A 23,918-nucleotide genomic window follows, 5' to 3' on the forward strand; every position below is an offset into this window, starting at 1 on the left:
GACTCCAGATGTTACATCCCTCCATGTTGATTTGGATCCATCAACTACGACTGCCTGCTGTCTATCAGTGAGGAGAGACATTATCCACTGGAGTGAGTCACCACTTATTCCATAGTACTGAAGTTTGGTTGACAGGAGAAGGTGTGGTACTCGATCAAATGCCTTCTTGAAGTCCAAGAAGATTATATCAGCTTGGCTACGCTGCTGTAGGATGGAGGACCAGTCGTGGACGGCTGTTGTCAATTGAGTGGTTGTTGACAACCCTCGTCGGAAGCCATGCTGTGCATCAGTGAGGATATTATTCACTGCAACATGCTTCGACACATGGCTCAGGATGATGTGTTCCATGACTTTGCAGCAAACGCAGGTAAGTGAGATCGGTCTGTAGTTGGAGGGGTCACACTTTTCTCCCGACTTGTGAATAGGGGTAACCAGTGCTTGTTTCCATTGGGCTGGAACGATGCCACTGTTGTAGCTTTGTTGAAACAGGAAGGACAGTGGAGAAGCAATCTCGCGAGCTACCAACTTTAGGAGCTTGGGTGGAAGTTCATCAGGTCCGCTGGCCTTTGAAGGGTCCAGTTGTTGGAGGCGTTTCTCGACACCAGTCCTGTGAACATGCAGGTGACCAATAGTTGGAAAAGGAGAAGGTCCTTTCTGTACAAGAGGTTGGAGCTGGTGAGGAGTGAAGACAGACTGGAAGTAGTCGTTCAGTGGCATGATAAGAGTTGACAGATAAAAATAAATATAATTCCTAATGAAGTTCTACAGGCCTATACATGTACTTACTTTCTAAACAATTTGGTCCCTTGAAGTTGTTAGGACAGATACATAGACCAGACTTGTCATCACAGACTCCACCATTGAAGCAATTATCACATACACCATAGCACTCAGGGGGACCCCACTTACCAGCAGGGCATTCTAATATGAGATAGGGAGAGAGAAAAACACAATTATGTAAAATACATGTCACTCAAGATGAGTTCATAATAAACATGAAAAAAGAAAGAAGATAAGCATGGTACTATTCGGGGGCGTAAATCCCGGGGGATGGGGGGGGGGCTGCATCCCCCCCCCTGGCTTGAAGCAGGGGGGATGGCCAGTACAATCATCCCCCCCCCCCTGAGATTACCACCAAAAAAAAGAGGGAAAAAAAAGGAAGAAGAAAAAAAATGTGATTGTTTCACTTTCAGCATAATACATGAGAAATGAGTTTTTTTTTTTTTTAATGTATGCATAACTGTATAGCCTACACGTATACAGTATGTCACGATCATTAAGAGTAGTTGCGCGACGTGCGCGAACAAGCACTTCATAAACTTCAGAATAATTTTTCGTTATTTTGCAAGGTATTATTATAGCCTAGACGTAAAGTGCAATCATGTACAGTAGATGCCCGGCTCCCCCCCCCCCCCCCACTCAGTGTTATTTAGGGTACGAGTAGGCTCGTTCCCTCCCTTTGAAAGCACCCCCCCCCCCCTATCTCAGGACTGCTAACATTTCTGAATCCCCCTTTCGCCGGCTTTTCGCTGGCTTTTCCTGCCTTGGAGACCCCCCCCCCCCCGCAAATCCGGAACACTGCTAAATGTAGCACCCCCCCCCCCCCATTTCAGGTGAGCTCTAGTTGATCGAGGGGGACTGGGGGGCTGGGGGCCAATGTTTTTACTTTTCAAAATGAAATAATCCTGAATGAGCTTTCAAAGCTAGCAGGAGTTTCGGGAATTTGATTCCGGGATTCGATCAATTTGTCTATGATATTCAAGATATTTTATAACCCCCTTTTTACATTTCTCAGGAGTCCAAAAAGAGAGAGAGAGAAAAAACCCACCCCTTTTTTAAAGAAATCTCCGGGTGAAAAGTCAAACACACCCTCTTTTTTTTACAATTTTGTCGCGCGAAAAAATACCTCTTTCCTGGAGATTTTAGAAACGCGCATGTGGTCTCTCCGACCCCGGAGTGTGTGTGTGTGTGTGGGGGGGGGGGTAGATGAAGACTGAAGTTCCAGACCTGGCATGTTCAAGACTTACAGTGGCCGTTTGTCTCATGTATCATTATATGAATTCCAGAAACATTTTTTAAGAGGTGTAAAAAGTGTGAACGCATCTGATTGAGAGTGATAAATAATACGGTAACTGTTGCATTGCCCAAGTCCTACTCGGTGGTTGTCATTTGTTCACACCTAAAACTTAAAGGGCGAGGGGATGATATTTAAGGGCTGCAATGCATGTGATGTTTGTGTAGGTCTATGAATGAATTAATTTGTTGTTTATATTGAATGAATTAAATTGAATTCAGATAAATAGGGCTTAATAGGAGTCGAAAATGGTGCAACGAATCGTCTTCTTTCTATAATATTTAAATCAAACGTATAAGCATTTCGCTCTTCGCGCGGGAAGGGGAAAATGAATTCAGACGAGGATTAAGAGTCAAGAACAGTACACCCAATCGTCTGCTTTCTCTAATAATTAAGGAAACGTCAAGGCTTTCGCGCTTCGCGCGAGAGGGGGAAACTGAATTGAGATAAAGAGGGCTTATTAAGAGTCGAAAACGGTACAGCGAATCGTCTGCTTTCTCTAATAATTTAATAAAACGTAAAAACTTCTGCGCTTCGCGCGGGAAGGGGAAAATGAATTCAGACGAGAATTAAGAGTCAAGAACAGTACACCCAATCGTCTGCTTTCTCTAATAATTCAAGGAAACGTCAAGGCTTCCGCGCTTCGCACGAGAGGGGGATACTGAATTCAGATAAATAGGGCTTATTAGGAGTCGAAAACGGTACAGCGAATCGTCTGCTTTCTTTAATAATTTAATAAAACGTAAAAACTTGCGCGCTTCGCGCGGGAAGGGGAAAATGAATTCAGACGAGAATTAAGAGTCGAGAACAGTACACCCAATCGTCTTTCTCTTATAATTTAGGGAAACGTCAAGGCTTCCGCGCTTCGCGCGAGAGGGGGAATTGAATTCAGGTAAATAGGGCTTATTAAGAGTCGAAAACGGTGCAACGAATCGTCTTCTTTTTATAATAATTAAATCAAACGTCTAAGCTTTTCGCGCTTCGCGCGGGAAATGGAAACTGAATTCAGACAAGAATCAAGAGTCGAGAACAGTACACCCAATTGTCTGCTTTCGGGAATTTGATTCCGGGATTCGATCAATTTGTCTATGATATTCAAGATATTTTATAACCCCCTTTTTACATTTCTCAGGAGTCCAAAGAGAGAGAGAGAGAAAAAACCCACCCCCTTTTTAAAGAAATCTCCGGGTGAAAAGTCAAACACACCCTCTTTTTTTTACAATTTTGTCGCGCGAAAAAATACCTCTTTCCTGGAGATTTTAGAAACGCGCATGTGGTCTCTCCGACCCCGGAGTGTGTGTGTGTGTGTGTGTGTGTGGGGGGGGGGTAGATGAAGACTGAAGTTCCAGACCTGGCATGTTCAAGACTTACAGTGGCCGTTTGTCTCATGTATCATTATATGAATTCCAGAAACATTTTTTAAGAGGTGTAAAAAGTGTGAACGCATCTGATTGAGAGTGATAAATAATACGGTAACTGTTGCATTGCCCAAGTCCTACTCGGTGGTTGTCATTTGTTCACACCTAAAACTTAAAGGGCGAGGGGATGATATTTAAGGGCTGCAATGCATGTGATGTTTGTGTAGGTCTATGAATGAATTAATTTGTTGTTTATATTGAATGAATTGAATTGAATTCAGATAAATAGGGCTTAATAGGAGTCGAAAATGGTGCAACGAATCGTCTTCTTTCTATAATATTTAAATCAAACGTATAAGCATTTCGCTCTTCGCGCGGGAAGGGGAAAATGAATTCAGACGAGAATTAAGAGTCGAGAACAGTACACCCTATCGTCTGCTTTCTCTAATAATTTAAGGAAACGTCAAGGCTTCCGCGCTTCGCACGAGAGGGGGAAACTGAATTCTACTTTCTATATATAATAATTGAATCAAATGTCTAAGCTTTTCGCGCTTCGCGCGGGAAGGGGAAACTAAATTCAGACGAGGATTAAGAGTCAAGAACAGTACACCCAATCGTCTGCTTTCTCTAATAATTAAGGAAACGTCAAGGCTTTCGCGCTTCGCGCGAGAGGGGGAAACTGAATTGAGATAAAGAGGGCTTATTAAGAGTCGAAAACGGTACAGCGAATCGTCTGCTTTCTCTAATAATTTAATAAAACGTAAAAACTTCTGCGCTTCGCGCGGGAAGGGGAAAATGAATTCAGACGAGAATTAAGAGTCAAGAACAGTACACCCAATCGTCTGCTTTCTCTAATAATTCAAGGAAACGTCAAGGCTTCCGCGCTTCGCACGAGAGGGGGATACTGAATTCAGATAAATAGGGCTTATTAGGAGTCGAAAACGGTACAGCGAATCGTCTGCTTTCTTTAATAATTTAATAAAAACGTAAAAACTTGCGCGCTTCGCGCGGGAAGGGGAAAATGAATTCAGACGAGAATTAAGAGTCGAGAACAGTACACCCAATCGTCTTTCTCTTATAATTTAGGGAAACGTCAAGGCTTCCGCGCTTCGCGCGAGAGGGGGAATTGAATTCAGGTAAATAGGGCTTATTAAGAGTCGAAAACGGTGCAACGAATCGTCTTCTTTTCATAATAATTAAATCAAACGTCTAAGCTTTTCGCGCTTCGCGCGGGAAATGGAAACTGAATTCAGACAAGAATCAAGAGTCGAGAACAGTACACCCAATTGTCTGCTTTCTCTAATAATTAAAGGAAACGTCAAGGCTTCCGCGCTTCGCGCGAGAGGGGGAAACTGAGTTCGTTTGTGTGTGTGTGTGTGTGTGTGCGCGTGTGTGTGTGTGTTGTGTGTTTGTGCGTGCGCGATCGCGGGCGCTTGCGTAAATTAGTGTGGGCGCGCGTGTGGTCGTGCTAGTATGTGATGGCTATCGCCGATCATCCCCCCCCCCCCACCCCTCGGTACGGATTTACGCCCCTGGTACTATTAAATGGTAGTAGACGAGTGAAACTTTGTTACAAAATACTGTTCTCGAACGTAGAACTATAGTGTATGTCATTGGCTCTGTCATATTCTGAATATACATACGGGTAATTTTAAACTACCTTTATTTAAAATTCACATCGAAGATCATGACATGCTTACTCCTGAATTTTATCATTTGAAGTTTCATAAATCTTTTAAAATAACATTAGCGGAAAAAGGGGGAAAAAGTTGTCTATCATACGGTAATGTGCCATTCCAAAAGATCAGACTAGAACATTATCTACCACAATACTCAACACTAACTTTTTTCAAGTGTTCAAATTCATTAATTCATTAATAATGAATTATAAATGAATATATAAAGATCATCATACACATGTCACTCGCCTAATTCAATTAATCTAGAATAAAGATTTCTTGGTAAAATATGAAGCAAAACTTTTAACATGCAACAAGCCCAACTTGTTATTAAGCAGGGTTTAATACACTTATACATGTACCTCTGACGATGAGCCTGTATAGTCCTCCTTTATTTTGATTCCTCTCGTTATCATAGTAGATCTCATAGATTCCTTGGTCTGATGTCTGGATTGGGTCTGGGAAGCTGATCTCAGTCTGCCCATCAAATGATGTAAGAACCTCACTTCCATCTTTCATCCAAGTAATCGCGTTGTCACTTGAATCGGGACCATAGCGACTAGTCATGCCGATCACCACTCCGGTCTCATTCACATTCACTGTCTTTGTAAACATTTCATCACTTGATATGAATTTAGCTGTTAAAAGGGATGATAGTAATAAATTAACCACATGAAAATGTTAACTTGAAAACATTACATGTAACACCTACAGGTCAAGCGCAACTCATTAAAGGAAACTGTATGCTTTTATAAGACTTGCAACGTGTATTACAATATGTATCAAATATATTCACTTGCATATATTGAAATAAACCTTTTTCTCTTGATATTTTTCAAACACAAGATTAGAGCATTGCAAATATTTTGATGTGTCATGTCAAATTTGTTTGGACTTTTCCTTTAACCATGTAAATGTAAGTAAACAACATCATCACAAATGGATTTTTTCAGGCTCAACTCAATAGCATGCATGCGTTGCATATATGATACCAGTTTTGTGCTATTTAAGTCCAAAAAATCTTAACAGAATTCTACTCTAGAATCTCTAGATTCATTCTCATTATCATGTTAAATGTTAAACATTTGTATATAGATATTCTCAAGCATTAATCTTTAGCGAGTGTGAAAGCATCATAAGTTGGGCCATTTTATTGAATCACTCTCGCTCTTGCGTTATAAACTCTGTGCTGTATGCAAACTTCTCCACAGTAACGCACCATTTTGATTCCGATTATAAACGAACTATATCCAATGAAAACACACACAAAATTAATGTCCCTACTTATATAAAGGGTCAACTTGAAGTTAAAGTGCACTCCCATTTGGTTCAGTGACAAATAATATGAAGGGGTTAATGATCTGTTGGTAAACCTGGCTACATGACAGTATGTCTTTGTATCAAGCAGGCTCCACTATAACTTGACAACTCTTAAAATGCAATAAATCATATTGTATATTCGTAGATTATGGGTTATTGCTGAAAACAAACATCATTACAGCAAAGCATCATTGTGAAGATTTTAGAATGGCCAAAGTGCATACAAAAATGTTAGTCAGCTTAAATGACAACAATAAGAACTAATAATTAACAAATAACATAACTGAATTTGTTTGGTTACTTTGGTATAACCAAATATGACGTTAATATCAAGTGCTTAAGATATTAATTAATACAATTCATTGGTAATTCAGTAATTTTTATGTAATCAATTTTGATTATTCAGGTACTAATAACATACACTTACAATGTATTTTATAAGTACAGATCTTAAAATATCACAGATAAAAAAATATATACATTCTATGAAGCAAATGAAATAGAATTGTCATTAATTTTGATAATTCAGTTATATAAATTTGTCAGATTTGTCTGTCAGACGAGAATTAAGAGTCGAGAACAGTACACAGGATATCTGAGAAACAATCCATTAATTTCAAAATCATCAATAGCAATACTAAAAAAAATGTCCTTAAATTGAAATTATAATTACCTCAGAACTTCATTTCGACTACTTCACTACAGGAAGCTTCTACAGCATTCATTTGAAAAACATATCTTTGAAAATAAGGAAATCCTATGCTTATAATACTAATACTAATAATAATAATACCATCATATCGTTGAAAAAATGTAGTAACCCTTGTAACATCTCGATCAGATTTAGAAGCCTCACAGTAGAAAGGACCGAAGCCATCTTCATTCCAATCATTTCCTCTAGGGAATCTGACTAATTTGACGAATGGATAGTCCTCTGAGTGTTCAACCTCTTCTGGTGGTGATGTGTCTGTTGTTATGGGTGCTGATCGTCCAAATGATAGTGAAGCATTTCTATCCGGCTCACTGCGGTAACATTGATACTCCCAACTAGATGAACTAGAGCTATACGAACCTACATTAGTGTATCTTATGGTCAGCACTGTGATATGAACAACCTCACCTGCAACATAAAAAACAAACATAAATTCATAGTAGAGTGTAACTAGATACATTAGCATTCAGAGTACACCACCCCCCCCCCTTCACACATTCAGACACTGCATTTGAATGACTCAGTTATAATAAATAGAGAAGCGTTCTGCTTTATTAGTATGCATCTAGAACGCAAATATACATAATTATTGAACTTCATATTTAATTGCAAAGTTGTAGAACCACATCATTGGTACATAGAGCTTCAAAATAAAATAACTGCCATTGGGAATTTGGGATGTTACACTTGTTAATACACCAAGTTTAGTCTTAGGAATGTATATAGAGGTTGCCAGGTACACTGGGAAAATACGTATTCATTAATTCCTAACCCTTTGTTGATCAGGAACTTAATGCAACTTTATCTGTATCAGAACTAATTACCCCTATGCATGTAGTTCATAAACACTTTTTTGAAGAAGACATAAAGTAAATTATAGAAATAATAGTCCAATGAAAAGAAGGCTTTCTACTAAAACACACTTACATACAGATACATATAACCACACAGATAATTTTACACTTTCAACTAGATAACTACTAACTAAAATATAGCAACCTTAATCTGCAAAATTAAATTATTAAAAGACTTAAAAAGATATGGCAAAAGTTTTGATAGGTAAGTAAATCAGGATATCCCTTGTATGAGATGTACATATACCTATGCATAAGGGGAGCCTTCCAAAGTTGCGACTGTGCCCGGACGCGTCGGGGCGCGATGAATAGAACAGTCGCGTCCCAAGAGACGCATTGAGGCGCAAAGGGGCGCGAAGGGGCGCAATAGTCACCCTCACCTGATTCTTGCATATGAAAAAAAACTATTGTTGGTATAAACCCGCTCTATTCTTCTTGCGCCCTTTTGCGCCCCACCAGGCGATGGAAGATTATCTCTCCCGTCATTGTTCTTGCTCGTGATGCGCGGTACAGCTTAAACTTGATATACAGAAAGTATTTGTCGGCCAAATCCTGTCTTCCCCTCCTCCGGTTTTCGTTTTGATAAACATTCCATTGTTTGTAAAAAAAAAATTATCTATTCTTCTCGCGTCGCGATCTATTCTTCTCGCGCCGTTTTGCGTCGTAACGGGCGGGGTATTATCTTTCCAATCATTATGGTGAAGCTTTGCGATGTACATTGCTACAGCACAGCATGAACTTGTCTGGTGGGATCGTCTTTGTTTTGGGGGGCAATCAAAACACTCGTTTTTCTTGATCAGAATAAATTATGATTTATTTTTGTTGGGTTTAATACGCCTCCTTTTAATTATTGTGACGACTGTATGAAATGTGAAATAAAGATGACTATGTACGATTAATGGTTGTTTAATTGCGAGCTTAATTGTCCCAACAACAAAAAATAAAAGACGAATGATGTGAATGACTACATGTTTGCGGTTATAGTCGGCAAATTGATTACTGTTTGGGTCGCTTGTGTATGTTTGTAATTTGAATGATTATCAACATATTTGTATAATTCCCAATTCGCGATATGATTCTAGCGTACGTCGTAATAACGGAAAAAGGAATTATCTTTCTCTCCCGTCATTCATATTCACGCTACGCGTTGCACATCGCCACAGCCTGAGCTTGGAAGAATTTATATTTTGTCAGTCAAATCTTGTTTTTTTTTTCTCCTCCCATGACTTGGTTCTAAAAAATTGAAGGTTTGCTTATTAGGGATAAGAAGGATAACATCAAACAAACGATCTACTCAAGATGACGCTCTTTTCATTTCACCTCGCTGTTTGATATAGTAGAGTTCTACGGAGCGAATACAAAAGAAAAGTTCGCTCTAAGGCCAAATAAAAAATAAAAAAATGTTTTATTAGCGTCCTGTTTTTTTCGAAAAATAGAAAGGAGGAGGCCCTTTTTTTTTCTTTTTTTTTTCTTTCAAAATGGCCGCTCAAAATGGCCGCTCGGTACATTTTCCCTGACAGTCGGGCTATTTTTCAAGATGGCCGCCAAATTTTTTTTAATGTTTTTTTCAAAATCAGTAATAGATCCATTTTAGCAGTGTTTTTCATGTTTTTTTTTCTTTAAAAAAAAAAAAAAAAAAAAAAATTATTTAAAAAAAAATGTAATAAAAAAAAATGTAATAAAAAAAAAAATGTAAAAAAAAATTAAAAAATAGGAGGCGGCCCCCAAAAAGGAAGCGAACGGGGACGCTAAACATGTATATTTTGTTAAGTGGCCTCAGGGAAAAAACATAAAATGCCGTGGCAGGATTTCACGCCCGAGATTTGCCTTCGAAAATTGCCCGTCCAAAAGGCGATTTAAATCATAATAATTCCATAGCTCTTTTTAAAAGTTGAATAAATAGAAAAAAAGAGTCCAGGAACTATATCGAGATTATAAAACATGTGTGTCATGAAGATGTAAACAAAAAAGCGTAGCCTGATGGTGATAAAGTTTAACAGCAATTGGAAATGCAATACAAAACATCAGTTCATGGTGATAATTTATCATTCGACTTCTACTTTGCGCTATATGTAGGCCTACTAAATGATCGCAAAACGGGCAGGGACACAAATACAAACATTGATTTCTGCTCTAACATTCGAATCATTTATTCGTAGATTTGTATAATTAAGTGGCGAAAGTGAAATTTTGAAATCATAATGCACAGATACAAAAGCATACCAAACATGTTATGATTCTTATTCTAAAAAAAAACGGCAAATTTTAACAGATCTTTTTAAAAGGAGGGAGGCGCTATAGCCCAGTGGTAGAGCAGCTCGTAATCGGGAGCTCCCTGGTTAGAAACCAAGTCGATATGCTATGGTAAGGCGCATAACTCAACATTACATTTCGTTCGGAGAGGTCTTAAACCCGCGCGCCGGTCCCCTGTTTGCCTAATTCAGAGCATATATTCATGCTTCATATAGCAGTCAGGAAAAAAAGTGAACGGTACAGGAAGCTACCTTTTATGGATAGGCCTAAATTCATGGTTTGACTTAACTAGGGAGAAGAAGGATAACATCAAACAAAAGATCTACTCATGATGACGCTCTTTTCTTTTCACCTCGCTGTAAGATAAAGTAGAGTTCTATGGAGCGAATACAAAAGAAAAGTTCGCTCTAAAGGTAAAAACATAGAATGCCGTGGCAGGATTTCACGCGGCCGAGCAAGGCTATTGTTTGATCGCTATAATTGTCCGACTTGCTATAGATTCTTGTTTAACTACAATAAGGCTGCGTATTATGTGTGTGTGTGTGTGTGAGGGAGGGGGGGGGGGCGGCGAAGTGAACGGCCGGACCAAATTGCAGAGGCCCATCAGGAGGGCTCCGCTTGCTAGTTATAAGGACCGCTATTAATTGTACAACTATTCATGCAGACCGCTATTCGTAATTTGAGAACATGGTCATTATGTATAAGGGTCATGAATTCGTAATACGACATCCCCTCCCCAAAACTAAATAAATAAATAGAAAACATGAATAGATTAATAAACTAAACTAATGATACAACAACAAATAATGCCCGGTAATTGGGAATAGCCGTCTATGAGCGGAACAATGGGCCAACAACTATTAGCTGCTCAAAGAGCTGTCTTTTGTCATTGCGTTGCAATAACTAAGTGCTTGTAAAAGTTACATGTACTCTAATATCCGTATGCTATAACACCCAATGTGAACATAACGTGTTCAGGCCTTATAACTATATACAGTGCGCGTTAAAACAAAAGACTTTACTAGCGCTAGCTAAAAAATATGAAACGTCAAAACGTCACGAACAATTGCCGACAACAAATTGTTACGACAAATGCCACCACCAATACTAAATCGATACAATTTCTTCGCGAAGAAATATTCGATCGAATTTCATGTTTGGAACAGATAGGCGATTTCGAATTGTTCCATCTACCGAAACGTTTTGATGATGCAGGCTCCCGACAATACGACTATCATTTTTGTAATATCTTTAATTTGCAGATGTTTGTTTGTTTCGTATGAGATATTTATAAACGCCCTGTAATCTTATTTCAAGCAGAATCTTTCAATCTCTTTGATTATAAGTATCATTTTTAAATCACGGGTTTTGAAATACAATAGATGATTTTGCGAAGATTTAGAGAACCTACGTTTCTATTCTTTAAATTGATCTTGCATGAGAAAGAACAGATTGATGATATATATGACCTATTTTGATTGGATGACAGAATAAAATAAATGTAATATGAAACAAATAAAGTGTCAAAACATACAGAAGGAATACAATTATACATATCGTTTTTGTTTTGTTCATGAACAAATTACTATAATACAAGTATTGAAAACATTAATGAACAGAAATGAACAATCATGCCAACGTCAACGCCTACACAACTTCGATGTTTGGGAGGGAAATAAACAATCAGAACAACAATCTAAATCAATGTCTTGTACGTAAAATAATAATAAAACATATCAGTAGCCAAAGTGAAAATTTTAGAGTCAAATCTTTCAAGACGAGAGCGGACACACACGCGGGGATTACATGAATAACTAATGCGTAGGAACGGGCGCGAAAGCTTTTCTTTAAGCTCCCATTCACAGATTCACAATTCACAAAAAGCGCTTCGCCGTTAAGCGCACCGCCCCCCCCCCCCCCCCCTATGAGTGTTATGTAGGGTACGCATATGCATTTTCCCTCCTTTTGAAAACAGTCCCCTAATTAAGTCCGGTGTGTAAAGTCAATACGGGCCGGATTTGTGTGTACTAGACGAGCCGGACTTTTGTGCGTGAAAAGTACCCCTTTACCAGACAGTAACAATGAGTCTCCAAACAATAGCCAGATTTGATATTCATATTGTGAGCATGTGCTTAGTTGTCGGGATTCCCTGGTTATATTGAAGACGTGGGCTAATATCTGTTTGCCCATTATTTCTCCCTGATTGTTTAACCAACATTAAATTGCTATTGTCCAGCTGACTTTTCTATAGGCTTTTCTAGCGCTAAAGGGATTGCGGAAAATTTCAACACTATTTGTGTTTCTTGATGACCCAGTAGAAGAAGAATAAGGGCTAGCCACCCCCCACCCCCCCCCCCCCAAAAAAAATGGCCCAAAACAACGCAATCATTATTAATTCCGTTTACTACTTGATACCAACACGTGCATGATGGATCCCCCGGATGGATCCTTATTTAGACAGTGAGACATGCAGTTTTGTTACGAGGAGCAATTCAACGAATTGCCATGGCTTGTATTTGTTCTAGAACGCACTACGCTCTTTCGATACCACGAGGCCCCAATTCAGCACAATATATACGTATTTTAGTTCTTCTCAACAATGACCTAGATCTAAAACTGGCCGCGGATGTAGCCCCCCCCCCCCCCCCCCCTTCTTCGCAAAGAAATATTCGATAAAATTCTTTGGAACAGAATTATAAACTAATTTCTTCTTGAGATATGTTCGAGGTGAAATTTCAAACATCATTTCCTGGTAACTCTCTTCTTTTTTAATGCATGCTCTATTCTTTCGATTTGGGCATAATTTACTATGTTGATTTGCAATTGATAATCTCCCTGGGAGTTTTGCGATATCCCCGATGATATGCGTACAGTGTATTTAATTTTGTTCGTAACATTAGCGTTTTGCAAAGAAAGAACATTCTGAAAATGAGCGTCTTCCTTCTAACGAAACATATTGATGATGTTCCCGACAATACGGATATCATTTGCATTAAAAAAAAAAACGTAATACAGATAAAACGCTTTTTAAATCCAATTCAAGGAGAAACTACGACATTCTTGATTAAGTATCATTTTCAACATCACGGATTTAAAAATACGTTCTCTAATTTTAAGAAGATTCAAAGGATCTATTTACAAGATGCAACGAAAATTAAAGAAAAACAAAACAAGAAAACCGGAACATGCGATAACATCGCTAGAGGAAATATATCCAATTTTAATGTAATATGAAACAAATAAAGTGTCAAAACATGCACGAGGAAGACAATGTCAGAGAGACTGGGGAACTATAAGATAAAGTTGTTTTTTTTCGTGAACAAATCAATTTGTATTAAAATTGATATATTATACACAATCATGAACAGAACAGGAGGAGATGAAATAATGAACAATCATGCCAACGTTAACGCCTACAGAACTCCGATGTTGAGAGGAAAATAAACAATCAGAACAGTAGCCAAAGTAATGCTTTTCAGAGTCAAAGCGACACACAAGCGGGCACTACATGAATAACTAATGCGCCGGACCGGGCGCGAAAGGGCGCGAAAGCTATTCAAAGTTTAAGCTCCCATTCACAAATGTCAAGTGTCTCACCGGGGCGCGCCCCGGCGGGGTAATTTCGTAACAATGAGACTCCAAACAATAGCCAGATTTTAATCTGGAAACCAACTGAGCTAGAAACCAACTGGAGTCCTCTCGTATCCGACGCAAAAAGGCGCCTCCTTTGTTCTCATATCCTGCTCTGCGCCCCGACGCGTCGCGGCACAGTCGCAACTTTGGAAGGCTCCCCTAAAGTTGGTGTTTTCCTTTAATTCAAACTTCATATTCTTTTCTTCCACAAATACAGTTCATTTAAAGATCAAATACACACAATTATTGTTTGCATGTACAGTGAGTAGCCTTCACAATGTACACACACCGTAGAGCCTTTCCAAACAGGGAAAAGTACAAAGAACAGAACTTTAAGACTTTACCCAAATCTATGAATATTTGTAACTGTAATAAAATATGATTGTGACCGCTTCTGGCATGACAGCAAGATGAATGAGCAAATCAGTTTCAATCAGTTTCAGGCCATATTTGTTAACAATTGTTACAGTATATTCTCATTTTCCCTCACCCCTTTATTTCTGTGAATACATGCCTCTCTAACCTGTATCTCTTTGGTTGCTTTCTTCGCCTCTCTGCATGGTCAATCATTTGCCATATGTGCGATTTTTGCACAAAATAATAGGCGCCAATTGATGTAAACATTGCTTGAGCAACGCAATGTCTTTGCCACATACACATTTCTGGTGTTGATTAGCTCCATAACAGCCGTTTTGATACCACCGGTATAAAATTAATCTTGCACTGGGAACTGTTAAATAACACTGAAGTCAGAGTGACACAGGAACATTATTTGTATGGTATGTATAGAGTTAATGTTGCGCTAAGTTCCTCTCATCCCGTTTGTCCTGCTTTCTCTTATTCCCTCTTTCTATTGGTTCACGCCTCCCCCTCCCCCTCTTATAGTCTCCTTCATTGCATTCATTTCTTCTCTATCTCTCTTCTGCCATGAGTTGTCTTTCTTTGTTTAACCCTTTCTCCCTATCCTGTGAGCAAACGGAAGGGAAGAACAGGGTGAAATGCGATGAGGAGAAGTCCCTGGTCGTTTCCAACATTTAAAAAAAAAATTAATGCTGTTTTTTCACTATTTTTGTTATTACAGTATTAGTATGGAATATTCTAATTTGAACTTTTTATGGAATAGTCTATTTCATTCATCATGTTCGTTGAAAAAAAGTGGTAGATTTTTCAATCACTACATCACAAAAATATCATTACCAATTGGCAATTCCGAAATTCCAAATTATATGGGTAATGAATACAATTCGTCGCTGTTTTCACGAAGTGACGGTAGTGAAAAAAAATTGCATTCACTTTGCGTTACGATTTTCCTCACTACCGTCACTTCGTGAAAACAAGGACGAATTTTCAAAATTCATAAATTTCCAATTTTCTGTTCAAACTTTTACACATCTGCTCCTTAGGTATTTCTCGATTCTTTAAGAGCAACTTGCTATTAAAGGGGAAGTCCACTGGATTTTAAGTTGGTTTTTTGAATATCAAAGCGGGGGGGGGGGAATGAGAGAAACAAATTAGTGATAGTTTGAGCAATAGCCGATTAAAAATAGAAAAATTATGATTTTTTGAAGGTGCAATCTATTAAACACCAATTGGCAACTGGATTTCCCCTTTAAGATTGGATTCAGACTTATAAAAAAATGCGCCCCATGCCAAATCAAACTTGTTTAGATCATGTTTAAAAATCATAACTTCCTTACCTTATACAAATGTTATCTCATCAGATTTTCTTACACTTTAACACACTGTATCTTCTTAAATATCATCATAACTTATATGTAATATTGGGTTGCACTTCCCTTTTTATGTTTTTAAAGTATCATTTTCACCAAGGACAGCCCTTTTAGAATAATCTTAAACATCCAAATTACAGACCCCCCCCCCCCCCCCCCATGTAAACAAATCTAGATCAGAGACCAGGAATCAATTTAAACATGCCTGACCACTTTTTTTTCTTGGAGGGGAAGGAAGGAGTCTACAATTAGGAGAAATCTTATGACTAAATGACTCTTAAAGGGATAGACCAGTTCTGGTCATGTGATTGCATTGTGAAAGAAACGTTGTGGAATCGATCAGAAAAAGTTGATCATCTAGCATATAGATATTGGTGTGTACTGCAAGGTTCCGGAATCATCAAAATGATAAGAAATTTGGCCCAGTCTTGGTAAAGTTACAAGCACTGTACACATACAGATGTATATGGGACTACGCGATATCTATCCAGTCCGGATAGATATACAAATTTACCAAATATAACAATTAGTAGGCGGTTTCCCGGCAAAGTTTGTATAATCACGTATTAGTCAAAACATATTCTTTCACATAATTGGTAAGAAGAGCTTCCATTTCATTTTTTGACAGGGGGGGGGGGGGGTGCGTTTCCAAAACTGGTTATACCCTTAAATGTAACAGAATGAATATCAAACAAGAAAAAAAAGTTAATACTGTTATCACAATGATTTATATTTTTGGAATTTTTTTTCTTCTTCACAATAGCTCAACTCTGGTTTTCCAGGTTGCCAGGAATTGTAGAATACCTTAGTTTCTCTCTCTCTCTTTCTCTCTCTGTCTCTCTCTCTGTCTCTCTCAATTTATCTTTCCTTCCCCCAGTCTCTCTTTCTCTCTCTCTCTCTCTCTCTCCCCTTTCTCTCTCTCTCTCTCTCTCTCTCTCAATCTCTTCCTCCCCATCCCCTCCCTCTCTCTCCCCCCTCTCTCTCTCAATGTACTAGTTAATCATGTAACTAAATAAGCTTTTACAAAGCCAATACAAATGATGCACAAGGGTACATCGCCATAGACAATGAAGGTTGATTTTTTTTTTCGAAAGTAGTTGCTACCATGTAAAAGGTAATCATGATTCTCTGTCTTATTAAATGCGCTGTAGGAACACAATTTGAACATGAGCATTTTTTTTTCCTTGTACAAAGGTCCAAATGGCATGATTGTGACGATAACATAGAGAGAATTGAAAGCAGATTGTATTTTGTCGACAAAGCAATATAAAGCGCTTGCTTTCAATGGCAAGCTTGAGTAATAACTAATTCGCATTCAAAAAAGAAGGGAAAAGATCTCATTCAGACTTAGATGCAATGTAATAACCTCCTGCAGTAGGGAAGCAATGAAGCGATTGTAATGATACCACACTACAAACACAGGCAGCGTGTGAAAATCATGGCTAGAATAATCAGATTCCAATTGCAGTTAATGAGCTCGAAAAGTCGCTATATACATGTATGTACACCATGAGGAAATAAAAGACGAAGAGAATGGAGCAAGGCTCAAACCATATCTTCAAGTGTTGTCCTCATATCCTCCTGGCAGCGATTTTCCCAGGAAGCTTCCTTGGGTAAATCAGTTGAACCGCCTCACAGTGGGCCAGAATCGCCTCAAAGTGTGCCAAAATTCAAAATTGGCGAATGTGAATTTTTATATTTTTTTCATTCGCTTGGGGAAGAAAACATTCTAAAGAATATCTTTCCACCCATATTTTAATATTTAGCGAGTTTTAAAAGTGTCATATACCCCTGCGAACATGGGAAAATCTATATGTTGCTCCAAAAATGATAAAAGTGGCAACTTTACAATAGGTGTTGAGAATTTATGAAGGGAAAAGCAATCAACTTGATACTGCGTGCACTTCTTGCCTATTGGTAACCCAATTAGAAAATACAATGACCAAATTTATGGAAGCTTCATTTTGGGAAAAATAAGCATTAAATTAAAAAAAAAAAAAAAAAAATTGCAATTTTTTATAAAAGTAGCATGTTTATTAGGATTCCGGCCGATTCCCGCAGTGATGTTAATCTCAAAATGTCCGCCCAAACCTAAGCTTTCCATGTATGGTATTTCTTTTTGCGATTATTTGCTACACTGCATGTGCAGGCACTTTTCCTCCCCACGTCCATCGATTATTATTAGGCATAATCGGTACACATTTGTACTGTTTCGTTTACGCACAGCCGATTCAACGCTCGTTCGCGTAACCATGGCAACGCACAGTGGGCCAGGGAGGAACCAAAGTGCGCCAAAACTCATTTTTGGTGATATATTTCTCTTCAATTCTCTTCTTGACCAGTTGAACAGTAATACATTGAGGAATACCTCAGTAAAATATTTAATTCCGGTAAGCACAACTAGGGAATAAATTTACTCCTTCAAACAGCAAAATCCTACATATTCACAGTTTTAGTGCAAAAGTGACTTATTTTATAAATCTTTCAATTTAACATGAAGTTCTTAAGTTATTGATATGAAATTGCTCTCACATATTCCTGATAGTTTATTTTGTTGCATGAATTGGTTAAAATGTATAGAAACACAATCTTCATGATATATCAAAGGTTAATTCACTGAAAAATTGACTAATTATCCATGTTTTTTATAAACCTTGAGGAAACGTTTAGATTTCCGCAGAGTTCCGCTTATATTTTAATACCACCATTTTGTCTGATGTCTAAGCTTTAAGTTGATACCAAATTTGGCTGCCCGATCTTGCCCGTTGTCACGTTAGAGCCGATTCCCCTTGCCACATTGTCCCGAAAAATATGTTTGTTTTTAGTCCGCGGCTGAATCATGAAGGATTCGCGGTCATAAATCACGGCGCTTGGGGGCGCGTGACACTTGTTCTGACACCGCGGACCAAAATAAACACATTTTTCGGGGCAATGTTGCAAAGAAAACGGCTCTAACATAATAACGGGCACAATCGGGCAGCCAAATCTAGTATCAACTTAAAGCTTAGATATCAGAAAAAATGTTGGTAATACTATTTAAGCGGAAATCCCTGCACTGCTAAAAATATTGGGCAAAAATTTGCCCAAGCATTGGTCTAATAGTCAACCCAACCAACTGTTGGGTAATAAAGGTTTCATTGAAATTGGGCAACACTATTGCCCAACAAAAGTTGCTTCTTGCTCAACAGTTGGGCAAGGTAATGTGTCAATTGTTGGGTATAATTATTTGCTCATTCGTTGGGTGGGTTGAAAATGGATTAATTGTTGAGCATTATGCTTTGCCTATCAAATGGGGAAAACTTGCCCAACATTATCCCAACACGCTTCAGCATTGCAAGTGAATGCATGGAATAATATAAAACATCACACGTCTTTCTTAGGAATACTTTGAAGTCTTTATTAAACCTCAGTATGTAAACAAATAGTTTGCAACACTTCTCATGAAAAGGAATACTTTGACAATGATTTTCATAAAATAGTAAATACAACATAATAAAAATATGCTGTTTAGCATTGGTCTCATGCATGATCATTATATAGCAAAATCAAACTCACTATATAAATTTGTGATTTTTGTTTCTTAAAAAAAAATATGCTTCTTTGCCAAAATGAATGTGACTAAATTACAAACTGTATCTCTCATCAGGAAACATGATTCAAATTTTGTGGAAAAAAAGATAGAGGAATGTACCTATATGCTTTGGAGGGGATAACTCATAATATGAAATTTGCATTTCACACATTATGAAATATTAATTTTGTGACATCAGTTCTGGAACTTTTCTGACACACCTCATAAATAAAAGAAACTTTAAGTTTGCATTATAACTCAACTATTTGAAAAAAATGTGGTCCATAACAGAGAATAGGGAACCAATGCAAGCCTTGGCAATGGAAAAAGTGGTCCAGCCCATAGTAGCATTATCAAGCTAATACACACTCATGTCTGATATGGTATACAGCAATGCAAATGAAACAACAAACGAACAATAACAATGCAACAATCATTTTGACTTATGTGCCTTTTACATACAATGAGCTTGCACAAGTTACGCAACTTTTAAGAATACATATAACGTTCAACATTTCACTTCTTTCTACCATTTAAAGCAAATATAACACTGTCTCCTGAAATAAGTTGCATAAAATCTATCACTCATTTTCATGGCATACGTCTCATATTTAGTACCTGTTAAAAAAAAAAAAAAAAAAAAAAAACTGTTGCTACTGTTCATCTTTAATTGAAGTTACCACCAGAGTGCAAGATAATACTTTTGTAAGAGTGAAGCAGAGATGTGTACAATTTCTGGACTTAACTTGGTCTCATATAACTATCTTTAATTAATCGTTCTGTTAATAAGTCCCACTAGAGTACAGGCAGATTTTGGGGGCCGAAATATTAACCCTATATAAAGAAGTTGTTATAACAGAAGAATTGAACAGAGTTATAGAACCAAATTAATTCCAAACAATTGTTTCAAGTTTAGTAGATCTCATTGGCAACCAGTTCCAACGTTTCTGATATTTTGCATGAATGAAGAATATACTATTATAATGACATATACATGTTTGTGAACACTAGAAGTTGTAGGTTGTAAAACATTTAAATGAGACATGAAAATCTCAGTTATTCTTTTCTTTTAATGCAATGAGTTACAATTTTGCTCGATTATGGTGCCCTCTGACCTCTGACACATATATTACACAAACCTTTCCTCTCAATTTCAGTTTAAAAAGGAAGATTGTATTTTGTATTTGAATATCAATGACTTTTAAACCTAGCAAAATAGCGCACTTACAAATCAGGACTTCTGGATATAAAGTCTTTGAAGTGCACATACTGTCGGTGGGCTGATAAAACCTTGTATCTCAAAAATGTTAAATGTTCAGGAGAGCCAAAAGAGATGGCTGTCTTAACACTAGCCTTCTTTTTACCATGTCACAGTTTCTCTATCTTTTCAGATTGAAATGTAAAATTTTGACAGAACTAAATCTGGTTTTCTTGCCACAAGGTTCTATAATGAAAGAAGAAGCTGAAGTTGGACTATTTAGAACTAGTTCAGTATGTGTCTCTTAGAAGTTTTTAAAGCTTTTAATACAGTAATTGTAATGGGTGGAGGAAAAAGGCAAGTTTTTGATAATATCCACTGAGTAATTGACATAAATCTGTTTCAGTTTATCAAATTTCCCAACAAGGTTTCAAACTGAAAGGAAAACTTAACCTCTAATTAATTAAAGAATTCATCTGCATAATAGAAACATGCAGTGAATATAAGGTTACTGTTTACTTTATACATCATTACAAGTGCATCATTGGACAGGACAAGTCTGGTATGTTACACCACACATCTTCTGTACAAAACTGACTCATATTCATGTTTTCTTTGAGAAGAGATAAGCACGGAAACTACTCAAGGCAGGGGTGTCTCTGATACGCTTGTCATCTTGTTCATAGATCATCTTTTGGAAGAAGAGCCAGGTTCCTTCTACGTTGCTTTGATAAGCACAGTCTATGATGAAGTGTGCTTTGTAGCACACATCTACTGCATCTATAAGTGACTTGTGAGGGATGCACTCCTTGTCAATCACCGTGAAAGTCTGCAGAGGCCTGAGCTTGGATAACGAGAACAGTTCAATGATGAAGGGTTGGGGACGGGTAGTTGGGTCAATCTGTTGCAGGTATGATGGCATGTGAGTGGTTTCCTGAAGAAGAAGAAGAAGAAAAAAAAAAGACTTATTATATAGTAGGGAATATAGCAGACACACTTTATCAGGATGCCAATTAGCATTTAATGGGAACAAAATTCCCTAATGAAAGTTTACAAAGTTACTTGTTTGCTGAATGTTCAAGCTTTCAACATCCACTGTTTCCAAGTCATTCAGGACTTGTTTAAACAAATTGGTCAGAACATTATTCATCAGTTCTTCAATCTCTCTTACAAGTTTGTCTATGTATGTATGAGGCACAGCAGATGCCTTCAAGCTAGTAAGAAAGAGAAAGAAAGTCTCTTTCAGTGTATCCAACATGTTCCCTGTTTCTTTCTGAGTAGTGCATGTTTCAGCATCATCTGCAGACTCATCTTCAAAAATGTCTTGATAAACTGTTTCATTTTCAACTGACTGAGATCCTTTCAAGTCTGAGCAGTGCTTTGACAAAATATGTCGTTTATATGATGAAATGTATGTAAATGTTTCAGGACATCCATTTTGACTACATATCACAAACACTGACTTTCCAGAAGTTAGTCCATGTATATACTTCAAATGTTTGAATAACTCATCCACCTCCCCTCCTACGTCACACAAGCATCTGAAGCAAATCATGTTAGCGTATATGAAAAGTTAAGAGGCAACTGAACTCACATATTGACTCCAGTGATTCTTGAATTTTAATCTTGCCCCAAGCTTTGGGATCAGCACTTCAATCATTTCATCTGACAGGAGGGCAGCTGCTTCAAGGTCTATCCCATTTTCTGTGAAACAAAGCAAGACGATGTGATTTTGGTAATATTTCATTTATTAGACAGGTCTACTAAAAATGAATGTTGACTTAATTCTAGCTGTTCAGGCGCGGATTCAGGGGGGGGGGGCGGACGGGCCCGCCCCCCCCCCCAAAAAAAAATTGTTTTGGAGAATGCATGTTTTTTATGTGTTTGTTGGCTTGAATTTTTGTTTTTAATGCTTATAATACCACCCCCCCCCCCCCCCCCCCCCCCCCCACTGAGAGCACTTTCAGCCGACCGGATTATGACCATAAAAAATATTGTGTGTAGTTTTTTTGACGGCCAAAGGACCAAAAAAAAAAATCATGCCCTACCCCTCCCCCCCCCCCCCCCCCCCCCCCCCCCCCCCCCCCCCCCCACTGAGAGCACTTTCGAGCGGCCCGATTTTAACCCCAATTCGGGGTCTACCAAAATCTGAGAATCGGCGATCTGCCCCCCCCCCCCCCCCCCCCTCATGAAATCCAGGATCCGCCACTGCTGTTATGTGTAATGATTATTTTAAAGTGCAATATATCAGATATCATATGTTGATGCTTTGAACAGCGGTGGGGAGAGAAATTGCCTTTCCTAAAAATTGGTAAGGCAATATTGAGGCAATCTTCAGTGTGAATTAACCTACTCACACTCTATGCTTGACTCGCTTGACTGGCGTGTGGATCGAAAGACATCTGTGATTCTGTCTCTAACAAGGGGAGCTGACCGACGAATGTCAATACCGTAAAATGAGAAGCCCCCGAGGAAGCGACAGATCTAGTAATATCAGTCAAAGTTTGTACATTCCCCAATGATATATATACATTTACAATCCACTAACCATACCAAAAACGGTAAAAGCTGAAAAAAACTATAGCTACCAATCCTTGCAAGGCAATAACAAGGCCTGGCCGGCTGGCCTGGGGTGCAAGGCTGCAGCCTCAGCTATATAGCCAGCCAGGCCCAGGGCCTCGTTTCACACAACTTTTCTACAGGCTAGATTGTACACATATTAAAGTACACGATTTACCATTAATCATTGAACTACGATTGATATCAATTATACAATCAATAGGTCATTATAATCGTAACTCAAAGCCTCGATGGCAAATCTTACAACTTGCGATTTCTAAGTTAGATCTACTCTGGCCTTATGAAACTGAGCCAGGCACAGCCATGCAGTCAACACACTGCGGTTTAATAGGTTAAACTGTCTCAATCAAATTCTCGAGACTTCAAGTTCAAATTCGTTTAAACAACCTTTTTATATACAAGATTGATTATTAGATAGGTACCTTTGAAGATATCTTGCATCCCTCTTAGGCCCCAACCGATAAGAAGCTGGTCCATAGATGACTTTTCTTGTTCCTGGTTGTTTACTCTTGATCTAGATGCAGATGGTAGTCTAGTCTCCCCGGCTAGTCTCGCATGCATGCACGGTACTCGCATACGGTGCCGGTAGAGTGCGCTGCGAGAATGCATGTATTATGCTCGTGCAATTAAAATGGCATGGCCGGGGCGATATCTTGTAGACACGATTTGCTAAATAGTTGGATAAGCACTTGTGCTTTGCCCAATTAAATAGGAAAAATTACCACACCACGGTATTCAAAACCCAACAGTTGGAAACGTACACAAATACAATATATCATCATATTATTGGTCAACTTATGCCCAATTATGTTGTAAAGATATTTGACCAACAACAAATTTACCCCATATTTTTTGCAGTGTGGACATCCAAACATTTCCTATGGATTTATAGAAAATAAATCCCCAGAAATTAGTTTTGGCACACTTTGGTTCCTCCCTGGCCCACTGTGCGCCTA

General features: G+C 38.2%; 1 protein-coding gene across 1 annotated transcript; it reads right to left on the minus strand.

Annotated features, from left to right (window-relative positions):
- Positions 1–18,985: 18,985 nt before the first annotated feature.
- Positions 18,986–23,699, minus strand: LOC115928869. The gene is made up of 3 exons (XM_030996883.1): positions 23,385–23,699; positions 21,977–22,086; positions 18,986–21,316 (listed from the first exon to the last, which is right to left on the minus strand). Exons 1-3 carry the CDS (start codon positions 23,569–23,571, stop codon positions 20,987–20,989), a joined length of 627 nt encoding a protein of 208 aa, XP_030852743.1. The 5' UTR covers positions 23,572–23,699; the 3' UTR covers positions 18,986–20,986.
- Positions 23,700–23,918: the final 219 nt, after the last annotated feature.

Source organism: Strongylocentrotus purpuratus, unplaced genomic scaffold (assembly GCF_000002235.5).
Source record: "Strongylocentrotus purpuratus isolate Spur 01 unplaced genomic scaffold, Spur_5.0 spur5_scaffold_3, whole genome shotgun sequence".
Taxonomy (NCBI): domain Eukaryota; kingdom Metazoa; phylum Echinodermata; class Echinoidea; order Camarodonta; family Strongylocentrotidae; genus Strongylocentrotus; species Strongylocentrotus purpuratus.

Excerpts from the sequence above, each read along its gene's own strand:
- LOC115928869 (XM_030996883.1), bottom strand. The coding sequence starts at position 23,571 with ATGCATTCTCGCAGCGCACTCTACCGGCACCGTATGCGAGTACCGTGC. Across the intron at positions 22,087-23,384 it reads GATGCAAGATATCTTCAAAG|AAAATGGGATAGACCTTGAA; the intron begins GTACCTATCTAA and ends TTTGTTTCACAG. Across the intron at positions 21,317-21,976 it reads AGAATCACTGGAGTCAATAT|GAAACCACTCACATGCCATC; the intron begins GTGAGTTCAGTT and ends CTTCTTCTTCAG.